The sequence below is a fragment of the Protopterus annectens genome, chromosome 4.part1 (assembly GCF_019279795.1).
Source record: "Protopterus annectens isolate FY-2018-M chromosome 4.part1, PAN1.0, whole genome shotgun sequence".
In the NCBI taxonomy this organism is placed as follows: Eukaryota; Metazoa; Chordata; order Ceratodontiformes; family Protopteridae; genus Protopterus; species Protopterus annectens.
The window spans coordinates 403311660-403328363 of NC_056734.1; the positions used below are offsets into that span (position 1 = coordinate 403311660).

General features: G+C 36.0%; 1 protein-coding gene across 1 annotated transcript in view; it reads right to left on the reverse strand.

Annotated features, from left to right (window-relative positions):
• The window catches only part of P3H2 (prolyl 3-hydroxylase 2), a 1547814-nt gene that overhangs the window by 927480 nt on the left and 603630 nt on the right, over positions 1-16704 (reverse strand). The window contains exon 2 of the mRNA XM_044070221.1: positions 2937-3089. Coding sequence (XP_043926156.1) covers positions 2937-3089 — 153 coding nt within the window. The remainder of the gene's footprint in view (positions 1-2936; positions 3090-16704) is intronic.

Sequence of the window (16704 nt, forward strand, 5' to 3'; positions counted from 1 at the left end):
GACTGGTAGGATTGTCTGAAGTCACTGTACTTGGTTGAGTGAGCAAATGAGATAGACCCAGGAGGAGTGCTCAAATACAAATTTACAGGAGGGGCGGGAATTCCAAAGCCAACAAGAATAATACCAGAACAAGAACAGGGAGGGCAGGTGGGAAACTAACTGCAGAGGCAGAGAACCACAGTATTCTATGAAACAATTAAACAGAAAAATAAATAACTACAGAGAGACACAGACAAATGAAACAAATACACAGAAAAATAGAATAAAATCCAGTACAATCTTTAACACTGCAAGTTTGTACTTAACTCAGCTAGTAATGCAGTTGATTGTTGGTATGTAGCAGAAGCCAAACAACACAGATATTGAGCAGTAATAAATTCAAAGATACGTGACTAAGACTTATAAATACAGAGGAACCCTCTAGGCTAAGAGTTTAACACTGAATATCAATGAAGTGAAACACAATAGCCTCCACTAATTGCAGAGACAAAGAGAGACCACAGTATTCTATGAAACAATTAAATAGAAAACTAAATAACTACACAGAGACACAGACCAATGAAACAATTAAATACACAGAAAAATACAATAAAATGCAGTACAATCTTTAACATTGCAAGTTTGTACTTAACTCAGTTAGTAATGCAGTTGATTGTTGGTATGTAGCAGAAGCCAAACAACACAGATATTGCGCAGTAATAAATTCAAAGATATGTGACTAAGACTTATAAATACAGAGGAACCCTCTAGGCTAAGAGTTTAACACTGAATATCAATGAAGTAAAACACAATTACCCGCACTAACTGCAGAAACAGAGAGAGACAACAGTATTCTATGAAACAATTAAATAGAAAAATAAATAACTACAGAGAGACACATACTGATAAAACAATTAAATACACAGAAAAAAAATGCAGTACGATCTTTAACACTGCAAGTTTGTACTTAACTCAGCTAGCAATGCAGTTGATTGTTGGTATGTAGCAGAAGCCAAACAACACAGATATTGAGCAGTAATAAATTCAAAGATATGTGACTAAGACTTATAAATACAGAGAAACCTTCTAGGCTAAGAGTTTAACACTAAATATCAATGACGTGAAACACAATAGCCCCCACTAACTGCAGAGACACAGAAAAACCACAGTATTCTATGAAACAATTAAGTAGAAAAATAAATAACTACAGAGAGACACAGACCAATGAAACAATTAAATACACAGAAAAATGAAATAAAATGCTGCACAATCTTTAAAACTGCAAGTTTGTACTTAACTCAGCTAGTAATGCAGTTGATTGTAGGTATGTAGCAAAAGCCAAACAACACAGATATTGGTTTGTATATATTTGATGTGTGTGCAAGGGGACTGTAGAGTGTGTAGTCATGAGTTTACTGTCTGTTTCTGTTTGGTGCGATTTCGGAGTTAGTATATATAAGTAGTGGGGGTGTGGGGGGGTGCAGCCCCCATGCTTATTTGTAGTGTAGGTTTGTTTATTTGTGTTTATGTGTTTGTGTGTGCTTTGTTTGTTGTAGTGTGAGTAGGATGGTGTATGTGTTGTGTGGTGTATGGTGTGTTTATGTTCGCGATTTTGACTTTCGCGGTTTTGGAGTTTCGGTATTTTGAACCTTCGACTTTATAGTTTCAAAATACTGAAATTCAGTATTTCAGTATTTCAAGATTATAAAGTGGATATATATATATATATATATATATATATATATATATATATATATATATATATACATAATTAGCTTATGACATAATTTTATGCTGTCTGAAATGAATCTCTGCCTTTCAGCTTTGTTATAGTCATGGTTATATTTTTTTAATAAAACCAAACATCTGAAAAGAGATCTGTCTTGCAAAGATTGAAGTGAAAAATCAGTTTCGGAAATTCCAACAAAAATGCTCCTTTTACATGGTACCCCCCAGTGAATGCAACACAGGCTGCCATCACCTTTCCTGTCTGTGTTCTTAGACCTATCCTATTAAAATTAATTTAGAAATTAGGATTTGTGTCACATCCAGGCCCACAGACACAACATTCCCATAATTCAACACTGGAAGTGCATGCAGTCTGGAAACCATGGCATGTTGTTGCACACTGGTGGTGGCTGGGGGATTGGCCTTTGTATTTTGTGGTCACTATTATATGTAGCACATCACTTGTGTACTTGTTTCTTCCTGTTGACCTTCTTCTGATACTTCATCATGTTTTTATTTACTTTGATATCACTAACTATACAGCAATGGACTTGTACTTTCATGCTGACCTTATCTTGCCGTCTGCTATTTTCACTCACTTTTTGCTTGATTAGTTGTTTATTTGATTTTATAATATGCTAAATATTTTTCATGTTTTTGAGTTATGCAGATCTGGGTCACCACAATAAAGTTTCAAATTTACAGCACTGAACTTTCTATAAATGGCTTTAGTTGATCATTATATATGTTCCAGTATATCTTGTTCTGTGCCCTCCTATGGTGTTTTTATGCACTGCTATATTTCCTTAATTTCATGTGTGGACATTGATTGGCAAAGGTCAAGGCTTATGTCACCCCATTGCATTCTTTCAGAATCCAATATAGGTGAATTAATAATCAACCCATAAACTAATGTAGCAGGACATTACTACATACATTTTAGGCAAACAAATGCGAAGTGAGTAAAATCAAAGCTTGTTAGAAGAATAATCTGCTACACACAGTGGTAATAAAGAACTAGAAAAACAGTTACACAAATAACATATTTAGAAGCAGCCAGAGTGTATGGGGAAAGTTAATGAGAAGAGAATATCATGGAAAGATGAGCAGAAGCAGGGAAAAAATTCTCAGAGAATTAAAGGTAAGGAGAATGAGTAACGGGTATTTACAAGGGAAGCCAACGGATGTTCAAAAACAGCAAATACCGTTCACATCACTCTTGTTCTTACCATATGAGGTTTTGCTTCTCTGTCAATTAAGTTGCCTTCATCTGCTCCTGCCATCAGCTTGTAGTGCTCCAGGTTTTGCTGCATCTCTACATGTTCGGGATTTGCCATGAAGAACGTGTGTGCTGCCGCTGCTGCTTTGTCAAACTGCTTTAGCTACAAAGACAATGGAAATGATTTATTTCACAAATACGTTATTGCATAATGCTTTTATGCCATTTCACAGCTCATCTTCAGTTTTAAATTAACTAAGGTGTAAGAAATGCTGTCTTTAAAAGCGCTGAGAAATTTAATCCCAGCTGAAGTGCCTAGCTCCATGCATACCATTATAGTCCAATCATTCAATGAATCTTCTTCTTCGAATAACCTTTGTAAAAACATTTAACACGGAGCTCTTTAACACTGATTAAGAACATGAATGTGTCAATGATATCAGGACATAGGCAATATGGATTCTGCCTAGCTTTCCGTAGTTTAGTAATACTAACTGAAAATTTAAAAATATGACCTGATTTCCAGTCACTTTACTAAGTACTTGCCACGTTTAAGCTAAAGGTACTGTTGCCTTTTACAGTTACTAGCAAATGCATAGACTTTTTTTTACTTTGTGAACAATAAAATTTCAGGACAAAGCATAGTGTGTCATTGTCTGGCAGTTACTGCAGAGGATTAAAGCTATGTGCTACTTTCTATAGTCAAGAATTTGATTCCAACAGCATTCATTGGCCTTCTGTATGACTATGAACAAGTAACATAACTAAACAGCACTGATTGGCTGAGCCTGAGAAAGGTCCACATGGAACAGTGTTCTATTCTACCTAAATACAACCAAACATGCCCTGTCCCCAGAGAAGGCAAATTGGTTCCTCACCATTTCCTACAAAATACTGCCCCAGTTGTTGAGTATATAGTATGACAATTTCCCTAAAAAAAACTAGCATTTAAATGACATGTCAAGTTAATAAATTATTTAGAAAGCCATCTTTTAGATTTAATGCATAACATTGACTTTCCATTTAAATGATCTAAATGCCAAGCATGCTTCTGCAGTTGCTTTTGCTAAGGCACTTATTCCCTGAACACATATCTGGAGGATTTTGGTTCTAGTCCTAGTCAAAGTCTGCACTTTTTTACTGCTATGCCCCTAGACATTAATCAGAGCCTTTGCCTATGTAAAATTTCTAGATGATATAGCAATGTATTTGAGTTCTGCTTCGGGTATCATATTGATGCACTGTCTCCTTTGTTTGAATAATAAACTAATATTGTGCTGCACCTCTGAATATGCTTGTGATGCCCCACCACTGGACTGGTAATCAAGGGCTCTCAATCCTCACCACTGGTAACAGTGGGGAACATACACACTGGGATGTTGACAAGTACATACACAGTAAAGTGCAAGACCACAGTTAGTCTGAGGCTGGTTTCTCCCTCTTTTTCCAGATCCCCAAGAAGACTCCCCACTGGCACAGCTATAGAGTTGAGATCTCAGCTGAGTGGCCAAGCCAAGACCTCCAGCACCCTCTCTGTCCAACCAGTGCTTTGTGCCCCTGCCAAGTAGCTGACACACATACTTTTTGAGGTTTGATTTACACACACACACACACACACACACACACACACACACACACACACACACATATACACCCATGGAAAAGTCTGACACATGTTTACTAGGTATACAATACCACCCTTTTGCCCAGACTACAAGACAGTTATCACTGTCACCAGCCAGGTCCTTATCAACTACTTTAAGGCCCTTAAAAAAGGGTGCCCAATCTTACTGTGTAATGTTACTATTAATTCAAATGGTAGTTTGACCAAGATCAAGGCTATTAGGAGTGGCCTACACAATGTCACCAAATAAATATGCAAGTAATGTCAAAACTTAAATATCTCTAGAGAGATCAGCCACAATGAAAGGTTTAAATATATTTAATAATAAATAATAAAAGAACAAGAAAATACTCAGTATCTATTTACAGTGATATCAGAGTTTAAAATCATGAGAAATATTTAAAACAACATTGTAGGACAGTCTGAAATAAATAAAGAAAAACATCTAAGCTAAGCTTTGCTATATTCCTACTTATATCCAAGAGAATTGTACTGTTCCCTAGAAACTTACTTTATCAGAGCAAAGCAAATGTGGTGAATGGATCTTCTAGTTATTGTTGTCAGGTCCAAGACAGAATACAGAATGCTGTGTGCTCTAAGAGACCCCTCAAATTAATATCTCAAATATTACTGCTGGGCTAGCTTGCATAACGTCATCATTTCTTGTCATCTGACTTCTAGTTCCCAGGCCCAAAACAACAATTGATGGCAGCTGGTAGCATTTAACATCTTCCTGTAAAAATACATAGACACAGTGTTTTCCTCAGATCTTTGGCAGATACTAGTAGTCATAAAACAATAAAACACTCCCAAGACAATACAGAAAGTTCCCTAGTTTTAGACATTGTGCCTGCTTGCTTTGAAACTGAAAGATATCATCTTTTATTGCATAGCCATAAAGTATTTTAATTTCAGCTATTTTTCTGAAGTTTTGCTAGACTGAAGTTAACCTCCTAAGTTTCATTTTCCACTGTTAAAATGTATACATTTAAACAGTTACAATAGTGCATGTACATTTCTGTTCTATTCCAGTAGGGCACACTGTGGATACATTTCAAGTACTTTGCAAAAAACATTTTAGCGCACATGTCCGTACAAACAAGTTAGATATACACATGACATACAGTTCTAATACATTCGTAACACAAGCATCTTATATGAATCATGACAATATTCACAAATGACATATCATTATTTACAAAATTCCAGATAGATGGGCTGGCAGTATTTCCTTTTGTCACAATGCTCTATAGTGAGACCGGGTTGAGGGAGGAAAAAGGCCCTGAGGACTGGCCCAATTACCTTCTAAAATATAAATATTTAAATATATATAGTTAAATAGATAAACATATGTAGCAGTCTTATTTTTTTGAAAGGACTTATGTGTAATATATAATGCATACAAGTTTTATATATATATATATATATATATATATATATATATATATATATATATATATATATATGTATTGCCAAGTCCTACGTCCCAAGAAAGCTGATTTGGACAGTTCTGCAATGATATGAAGTCCCAGAAGCATTGGAATTAATGTAGGCTATATACAAAGACCTAATCACACAAGTACAGACAGTATTCAGACCAACAGAGAGGTTCCCAGTTGGAGTGGGTGTGCACCAAGGTACAGCTCTGAGCTCACTGCTGTTCATACTGGTAATGGGTGACATTAGCAACCACGTCAGAGGGGACCAATTAAAAAAGCTGCTGTATACAGATGATATGGCTTTACAGGCAGACTTTGAACAAGAACTTCGGCAAAGGATAAGGGAATGGAATACAAAACTGAAGGCACACGGGATAAAACTGGGTGCAGATTAGATAGCTGCAATGGCAGCAAATAGGGGAAGTAAGAAGATGCTGAGAAGTGAGGTAGAAGGAAAAATAGCCTAACAGGTTAACCACTTCAGTAACTGAGAGGGGTGGTTGAGTAGAAGGGAAATCTAAATGAAGAGTTTGAAGCTAGAATTAGAGGGGCTGCAGCCAACTGGCACTGAGTGTCAGGTATATTGCATGACAGAACAATGCCAAATTAGCTGAAAAGTAAGATGTACAAAACAGTGGTGTGACTAGCTCTACTGTAAGGTATAAAAACTTGGCCAATGAAAGCAGAATAGTTGAGGAAACGGTGATGGAAATGAAGTACCTGAGACTGGTGGTAGGACGCATAAGGTAAGACAGAGAAATGTGGACACCAGAGCAAAAGCCAAAGTAGATCCATTTGCAGAAGAGGTCATGTGGAACATATTACAGTGGTTTGAGTACATGTCCAGGAAAGCATGAGGCAATCTGACGAAGAAGATTTGGAACAGGCAGGAATAATGCAAGTGAAAATGAGGGCATCCAGCAAAGAGATGGGTAGATTGTATGACAGAAGACCTGTGACAACCAGGTATGGCTGTTGAAGAAGGTAGGAGAGTATCACTGAATCAATACAGCTGGCCACAGTTGACATGACGCTCCGACCTCATGTAGAAAATGGTAAAAATGGGGTTGATGAAGATGATGATGATTGTATATATAGTGCACTTTTTTGCAATAAAAAACAAAACCGCAATTTGTTTTTGGATCTGAAAGTGATGTTCTCCAACATTTGAGATGCTCATAGAGAAAAAAGAGAAAATGCTACGCAGAACTGTAAATCACAACTCAGAAAATCAGCATTCAGCTCCGACATTGCTGATACACCCAAAAGCACACCATACATACAATTTATAAGGGAAATTTCTAGATGTGTGGCTCAAACACTTTAACTAGAAAATATAATTGATTGACCCTGTAACACAAGTGACCTGCCCCTTTTTAAAATTGTATGTTCAAGGACTAAATGCTGGATTCGATTTTTTTGTACATTCCTAAGGCCCTGACATATTTTGTAATTATTATAAATGACAGCAGGGCAACAGGAAGTCCAGAGATTAACCATGCCAATACTTTCCAGGCTTGATGATATGTGTGTATGAGAGAGAAACCTAATTCATAACTCAGTTCAAGTCTTATTACTGTGAGGAATGAACTGCTGAAAGCAACACCTCCACGTGGCAGATAAGTAGCTGTCACAAAAGGGAAAAAGGAATTTTGGTTTTGCAGCATCCAGGAAAGTACTGTGCTGATCCAAAATGTGTTTGAATTACCTCTTCCAAGCAATACAGTAGCTGAAAAAAAAGCAGCTGGCTCAGAAAGTAATATAACTTGTGGAAGGATAAAATATGCATTCTTAGGTGAAAGAGACTCTGCTGTATATTATTTGACCTTGCATAAGCAGTCAGTCGTGAATTATGAAAACTTACTGTCATTGCATTGAAACTGAAATGAATAGGTCAAAGTTGTGCTGTTCTTATGTACTTGAAATGTGATAACACATTTGCTCAGTCTGCTTTTAAATATAGCAAACTTTTATTAACTTGTCATAAGGTAATCAAAGGAAATGTGGGTTCATTATGTCCATTTTTAATAGTATTATAAATACAATTAGATACTTTTAGAGACACAGTGCCAACTTACTTCAAACATCAGTATTATTCAAACGACTTCTAGTACAAGATTCTTCATCCTCAGTCTCAAGACTAGTATTAACACAAAATGCACTTTTACGCTGACAAGTGGTTCAGCTGGTCTCTAGAATGCTATGTTTATATCTTCCAGCTAGTGTAACTACCCTTAGCAGAAGAATAAATGTTTGTTATTCACAATGGAAAATTACAACGCTTTCCTGAGAGAGAACTGTGGTAAATTATTCACAGTGAAGTGTTTCAGAGTACCATAGGAATTCAGTTAAAGAGTGATATCAAATATCAGCGAGTATAAGCAATGTTATGTTAGCACTTTAAATTATTCCTTCTCTTAGGAGTCACAAAAAGAAAAATCTAGCAAAGCTAGACTTTCCACTGTGTGATACCTTAAACCTCTTGTATCAGAGGCAACATGGGATATATGCAAATTACCCTTTAAGGATATCAGGTGTCTTAGCTAAATGGCAATTCTGAATGTCCATGACTTTTTCTTCTACTTTTAAGTCTATTTATCTACAATTTCAGGCCAACCTTGGAAATTTAGCTTTGCTAGATTTTTCTTTTTGTGTTTTTTAACCAATTGGTTTTCCTGTGTGACCTTTTTACTCATTGTTTTAGTTCTCTTAGGAGTCACAGAAAAAGTTAACAGTTAAGAAGAGAGCCAAATGGGACTTAAAGAAATGCTGTGTCTGGGCAAATACTATGTATATACTGCAGATGGATTTTTTTTTTTGTAAGGCAAGCACCAGAGAATAAAGGCACTCTAATGTATATGAAGCGTGGAATGCTTTCAACATCTCAAATGAGGCTTGCGTTTCACAAGACAAACCATAATAGAATATGATGAGGTACATCTTGAAAGTCCCACTTACTACATATCTACAAAGAATAAGGGAGATTAGGTCTCATTGAGAGAAATTGTACAAGATAATGCAATCATCCAGGTAAGTAAATCGAGCAGCAAGTCCCCCCTCCCCAAAGACACTGGAATGGGCTGACCACAACAGTAAGCAATGAGGAAGACTAGGTCTTGCAAAATGAAAAGTTCCAATGTATTGGGATACCCAGCAGGGAATGGAATCATCGACTTTTCTAGCTGCTAGCGATGCATTCTTTGAACAGGTCCATCATCTGCTGAGATGTACTTCTGATATCTCTTGCTGTCTTAGGAGTACACCTCAGTCTGTTGTCAGAATGTATCCAAGACAACAAGCAGAATTAAACAGCAAAACTTGAATCCTGTACAGTACTATTTTTTGACTATGAAGCTCCTAATAACAACTCACCTCTTCTTTTTTCTGATAATTGGAGCAAATGTGCTGAAGTATATTTGTTAAGAAGCTGTCAATCCCATGTCACAGGGTGATTCACATTGTTAAGTTTGGCTACAGCAGATGTCACAAATGTTATCACACTTTTCTGCTACCAAGCCCTGCCTTACAGGTAAGATTTGAATATTTTCACATCTTCATCAATGACAGAATTCTGAATAACACCTTACAGCCATCTTTCCAACATAAAGAGTATACATTCCTAGGAGGTACTTAGGGCTAGTTACTGCTAATTAGATAAGGCCCATAACTGTTGGTAGAGTTTTTATTGTAGTGAGAATTATACTTTTATTTCATTATATATATGATACTCAGCTGAAATATAATAATCCATCCTGTGCTACATCAAAGTTAATCTTAAAACCCTTGGACCTCACTTGCAAAAAATGTTTTACTGATTAGCTTCATCACAATGTTCTCTTGTTTTCAAGTGCTGCTCTAGTAATCACAAGCTTCAGCTAACTGAAAAGAAAAAGAAAAAATATATATTTGTATATTACGTTCCATAGAATTGCACCACAAATCTCACTATTGTCAAAGCCTTGCCAAATGAACTTGCACTGTAGCTCTCATGGTTGGATTAGCCAAAGGTGATATCAGAAAATTATTTTATTAGGTGGACTGGTGAGGTCCCCAGCAAATAGCAGAATAACCACTTATGCTAACACCACTAGGGTATGATAAACAAGACGAAAATAAATGTCAGACGCCCTCAAAAAGAAAGTAAACGACAGAAAGCAGAAGCAAAACTTGCAAGACAGAATGAAATAGGTGGTGGAGCTGAGTAAATGTAATACAGACATTGTTGGGGCAGCTGTAACTATGTATCAAAACAAGCCCATTTATTTACGATCAGGGGAAATGGAAAATAAAATATGTAAACAAAAACAGTGATTAATTTGTACAAAGAAGAAACACAAAGCCTCTCATGGAAGTAAGCACTGGAAAAGGTAATGGTTTGGAAAATATTATTCACCTGCTTCAGCAGAGTAACATTAAAAATCAAGGATTTCCTAGAAAGGATATCAGATTAAAGCCAATACCCTTGTTTTAATTATTTAACACTTTCCTTAATATACAAAAGAACTTAGATAACCAGATAACCCAGACACATGGTATGCTACATGCATACCTGGAAGATGAAGGATTTCATGTTAATCGATAGTAGAAACTGAATAATTTTGCTGGCTGATTAGATGGTCAAAGTTTTACCTGACAATTTTGCCGCATTGTACAACTTGGGTTTGGCACACAATTGACTATGAAAAGAATGTTATCTGCATAGGACCCCACAGTAGGCTGACCTTTCAGACTGCATTAGCTGCTTATCTTGGAAAAGCCAGTGATGTTATTTATTCTCACTGGCTGAAGCAACATGAGTCCTTGGAAATGCTGCTTTGGATGTCAGCTTGTGTAATGAATGGCTCAGGAGACAGAATGTGTTAACATCCCAATGGTTTGGAAGGGGATGAGTCTGCAATTATATTGTATCTCTAGTAAAATCAGTTGTAGGGGATATGGGATGAGTTCCCAGATGGAAAAAGATTAGGAAGGCATTACAAAAGAGATCAGAGGGCAAATGCATGGCAGGAAGTTAAATGTAGAAAACAGACTTTGGAAAAGAGCTGTAGCTGATGTCCAAGGCATGACTGTGAAACCTAGAGAGGCTCTACATTTTATCACAGCGGAGCTAGTAATTCCTGTTGGAGACAGACCAGAGAACATCCAAGGAGTAAAAGTTGTCTGGATACAAACAGAATATACAGTGACTGATTGTAAGGTAGAACCCAACTATAACTCATAATCTGCTTGTTTTAAGAACTTATAAAGAATAATAGCTCATTGCGGCCACTGAATGCTGTGAATATCAGTTTAAAATATGGGCCCAAGATGTTTTAGCAATTAAGGAATTCAAATTATTAATTAGAGGTTCAGAGTATGAATACCTTATTATGGTCAACTTTTAACAGGTGCTGCAGCTGTAAAATAATGGCATTGTCAACCCACTTGTATAAAAGGAAGGTAAGGTGATTGGTGTCTATTTTGTCAAATATTGTGAATTACCAGTTGTCTACAGGCATTTTTCACTTGAAGGATTAAACTGAAAAACAGCTACAGAAGCTGTTTTACTCTATATTTCAAGTAATTGTCTCCACAATACTGTGCACATTGGTTACTTAGCTCTACCCACCCTACTGTCACAAAATCCAGAATCACTTTCAGTCTGAAAGTTTACTGATTAGCCTAAGTACACACACGTTAATTACAAATGTTATATATTGATATACAGTGATGAGTCTGCTCAGACTTAGCAGATCGAATGCTTATTGAGGAAGATAAAAAAACAACCTAGCTGCTGCTTGTATCTGTATCTGTATATTCAATAAGTCTGGTATACATCATTCATCTGTTAAACAGTGCTGACCTCCTTTTCATATCTTGGGTTTGCCTTTTCCTGTCTTTCCCTGTCTAAAAAGTATTATGAAAATGGTTACACAAACTGCACCTTTAAGTCATCTGTCTCTCCCAACCACCTTACCCTCTACGCTTCATTTAACTCACATATACAAACAGCAAACTCAACATGGTATTTTATTCTTAATGATACCTTACATGGAAGTCCCTTACACTTATTAATCTCTGATGCCATACATTACCTTCTCCACTGTTTTAGGAAATTAAACATCAGCACTGTAGTCTTGGAAATGCCCTGCATTAAACTTACAATGTTTTCAAAGTTTACATAGACCTGCCATGCATTAGAATAATACTCTAGAGTAACTCAGATTCATGAGGGATGTATATATAGCCTCATTAACATCATCTCCTTGAAAATCCATACATAGCTTAACATTACATTCATAAACTTACCTGAAGGGAATCCTCTCACAAACCTTTGCTACAGGACAAATTATGTGGTAATGTAAATCACAAATCCAATCCTTCAGAAGGTTTGGTACAATAACATAATTCTGGCATCCTAGCTATAACTAAAACTTCAAAAATGCCTATCCCCTAGCTATACTCCTACCTTATCACTGGTATATCAGTAAAATAAGAAAACAGGCCAGATAATAGGGCAAGGAGTCATCTTTGCAGTAAAAAGTACCATTCCTGCATATTAGAGTATGAAAAGATGAAAGATGAAACAGACAATGCTCATTGACTGAGTATGCAAATCTCCTCAAAAAGCAAGTAAACCTTAACATTATATAACCTGTATATCTCTGCATGTAATTGTCACAGCATGTGGCCCCTCCCTACACCTGAACAATTCTGATCACAACACATCCAAAGCAAATGTGCACTTCTCAATGACTGTAATCTCAACAGTAGAAAACAAAGGGGAGAAATACATAAAATATAACTGGTGATTCAACAATACATATGGAATATGAATGAGCTATGAAGGAATGTAGATTAATTGCAGTCTTTTACATATTTAATTAAAGGGATAAAGATAAGAAAAGAATATGGAGGTTATCAGCTAGGAAGGGTCAAGCCCAGATATAAATAATTAGAAATGCAGACAAGTGATGTAATGAATGCTTTAATGATGTCATAGATATGTATGCATGTTTTGTGCTACTGAATACAAAGGCTGCATATGGATAGGCATAGAGACATATACTGATGCTGCCTTTCAGCACAGCCGTCATATTACTGTTGTTCATATTAATTAAATAGACTAAGATATGTTAATATAGCCTGTCAAGAGAAACTCGTACTGATGAAGTGCACTTCACAACTTGCCCTTGCAACGATGGACAGTTAATATAAGACTGGGCTATTAATCATTATCAGACTGTGCAACAAAGTGAGTATGGAGATGACCACTTGTGATATATGAATGGAGCATTACAAAATCCAATGTTAATATGTGAAAAATGTCTGACAGACTAAAGATGGGCCTTAAAGACCAAGACAAGCAAAGATGCAAAACAATTCATACCATGTACATTGGACTTTTTTAGTTATATGTTCTGTGGACATGAAAGGTAACTAGTTTTCCCAGGGACAGTAAGGAACAGGGTAGTATGTCAAATTCTGCTCAACCTGTGTGAGTCACATGTAGTGGAGAAGAGTGTAAGACAAGGTGTTGTATGGGAGGTCATTGCAGGAAACTGGAGGAAAACTAACTTAAGTTTAGTTAAAAGTACTGCTGGCAGAAACTATGCTGTTTTTTCATCTTCTACAATACTGTTTTATAAGCAATTGATCTACTAAGTCTGAGTAGGCTCATTACATGTGCACCTCTGGTTAGAAGGCTTAAATAGACTCCCATAAAGGCATTACATTTTTAATATAGGAGGTCATTGATGATACTAGAAGATACTGGTGCTATAACGATTACAGAGGAATTACTAGGCTCTCCTACACATACTCAAGGTGAAGTTGTTCAAGTGTCAGTGGCATGCAGAAAAAAAAGACGAATAAAATTATTACCGGTACATTTTTTAAGTGTGTGCTGGCAATTATTCACTTGTTTTGGGAGATTTCTCTTCCTGTTCTCTAGTTGGTGGGACAGTAGAGGTGGTACATATATATAACCTTGCCCTCACACTAGGAGGTGTAGGGGGCTCCCCCCTGCAAAAAATGACTGACAAAGATTTGTTTGTCTGCTCTTTTCACTTTAAGGCATTTTGTTCATCCATTCAACATGTTGACTTTCAGGAAGCCAGTATTTCTAAGTAGAACTGAATTGCTAATATGAATCCCACTGTACCACTTTTACAAGTATTGTGTAGTTCTGTAGAACTATTAGCTAATCAGAAGAATGTACAGTTGGTTTACATTTTGGTAGCCAGTTTATAGCTGTCAAATCTACATTGTAAATTTAAGAAGCATTTTACAGTATAGGTGTTTCTTCTGTGACAAGAGATTAAACATTGAGCAGAAACACCATTCTGACTAATGGGAACAGAATTAAAATCATTGTTAACTGTAAAAGGTGGTACAAGGAATTAAAAAAAAGAAATTAATCACACAAGCTAAATGCACATAATTCTTTAACATCCAAATGTGTGTGTTTTTGCATAAATGGATGAAAGACAACGTTATAGAAAGATGATGTTAGAAAAGTATATTAACCATAAAAGGCAGAAAATGTATACTGGGCTGTGATGACAGCAGGGTGTAGGAATTTCAATGAATTCATTGAATGTAGAGTTCAGAAATTTGTTTTGTTTCAAACTGCATTCAGTCACACTGCTTCCACACAGTAGGTAAGATCCAACCTTTTCATAAGAAATTTCCTGACATAAAGAAAATATATTGCAGTGGATATCCTGGTGCTATGCACTACCATATGTAAAAACCAATAAGCACACTTTTTTCAAATTTAAAATAAAAAAAAATGCTGTATTTCATGCCTAAAAGTCAAAAAACATAATCTATTAAATACAATTAATATAATGTGTGTAATATATATTTAGTATAGATGTCCAATGTTTTCAAAAAAGATGAATAAATAAATAAATAAAATACATTTAAATCTGTATGCAGTATGTATATAATAAATACTGTATAACATATTATAAATTGTTTATAAATCTAAACCTATAAATAAATAAAAGCACATCAAATTAGGGATGGCTTAGAAGAGGTAGGGAGCAAAGAATCTGTCTGCTGCAGTCTTTCTTGAGTAGTCCACATTTGGATAAGGAATGCAACTGTTTTATTTGATTAGTATGTGTATTTCACTGAATTATTTTTATTTCTTAGCATTGCTACTACACAATGCCTTTCTGAGTCTTATGTTTCATGATTTTCTGTTGGACTCTGATGTAAAGCAATACTATGTTACTTTAGTCAAAAGAAATATACATATGTTACTGGACTGTGTTTTTACTACTGTTGTTACACCCCTAGTAAGTGGTGCAAGCTAAAAAAATCAATCATTCCTTCTTCATATTGCCTCATGGTTCTAAAAACACTTACTTTGTTCAGTAACCTATTTTGTGGCTTCGGTGAAGGTTCACCAATGTATTTTGGTTGTTTATCAGCATGCTAGTATGTTAGTATAGTTTTATATATATCATCTACCATTAAGTGTTGCAGAAATGCAGCTTGAACCACAGGCTGGCTTGAACTCCTCACCTCCTTCAATGGTATCAACTCTCACTTGCCCACAAACCAATAAATCATCCACTAAATGTCCCATCCCTCCAGAATCTACTCCAACCCTATCGCACTCTCCCACCAAGAAGATCCAGCAAAAAAAAAACTTTGATCACTTAAGTCTTCAATAACTGCTGGTGTGAAGCACACTTCTTGCACCATAGCCATAATGGGAACTCCTCCCCACCCACAATTACCTCCCACCTCACATGCACCAATTCAAAACTTTCAAAACTTAACTAAAAGCAACCTGTAAAATATATGCTGGCTATGCCCAACCTCACCATCCACTCCCTCCATCCCCCCTTTCCCATCCACTTCATACACTTCCACTACCATTCACTACCTTGATGCTAGGACCAGAGTATATTATACAGCAATGCTTTTACTTTGTAACAATAATCTGACAACATGGAGAAATGATCAGAATCAGCAAGTCAGCAGAGGCAGATTATTATATTAGCACATTTTTTTCCTTTTACTGTAAGGTAGATAGCTCTTGAGAATACTCAGACAATCAAGTTTAGATTAAAAAAATACCCTATATGTTCAATTTGCATATAAATGAAGCTGCAAATTCAGAAAGACTCAAATGTTACCAGAAAAAAGAAAAAGAAATGACTTCTTAATTAAGCACACAGGCTACAGAGAGCAACTTTTCTTCAGAATAACTAATTCTTTACAAAATCTCTATTACTACTCATTGTCTATTATATATGTTTATATTTTCTTTTGTTGAAATAAAAACTGAGTTAAGAGATTGATATCTGATGAATATGTTCCTACAAGGAGTCTTCCTTTCAGTTTCTTAAAGGTTTTAACCAGCCTAGAATAGTATCATGTGATGTTTTCTCTGCTTTACTTAAATAGACCCCACAAATGCATATGTGGAAATGGAGAAGAATCCATAAACAATTACTGATTGATACAAGTGCTGATTGGCTAGGGGGAGTATGGCATCTGTGACTTCCGAGCCTTCATGTCTCTGTTTTGTAAAAATGTAGGACTTCCTATGGAAGACACCATCTTTGGTCCTGTAAGTTTGCAGACTGATACAACAGGAATTCACTGAATAACACATTTTCTGTTTCACAGAACGGTGTGCAAAATCTGAACACCCCATCGTATCAGACTTAAAGCCCTTTACTTTGTTCAGATTAATTTATTTTATCATTCAC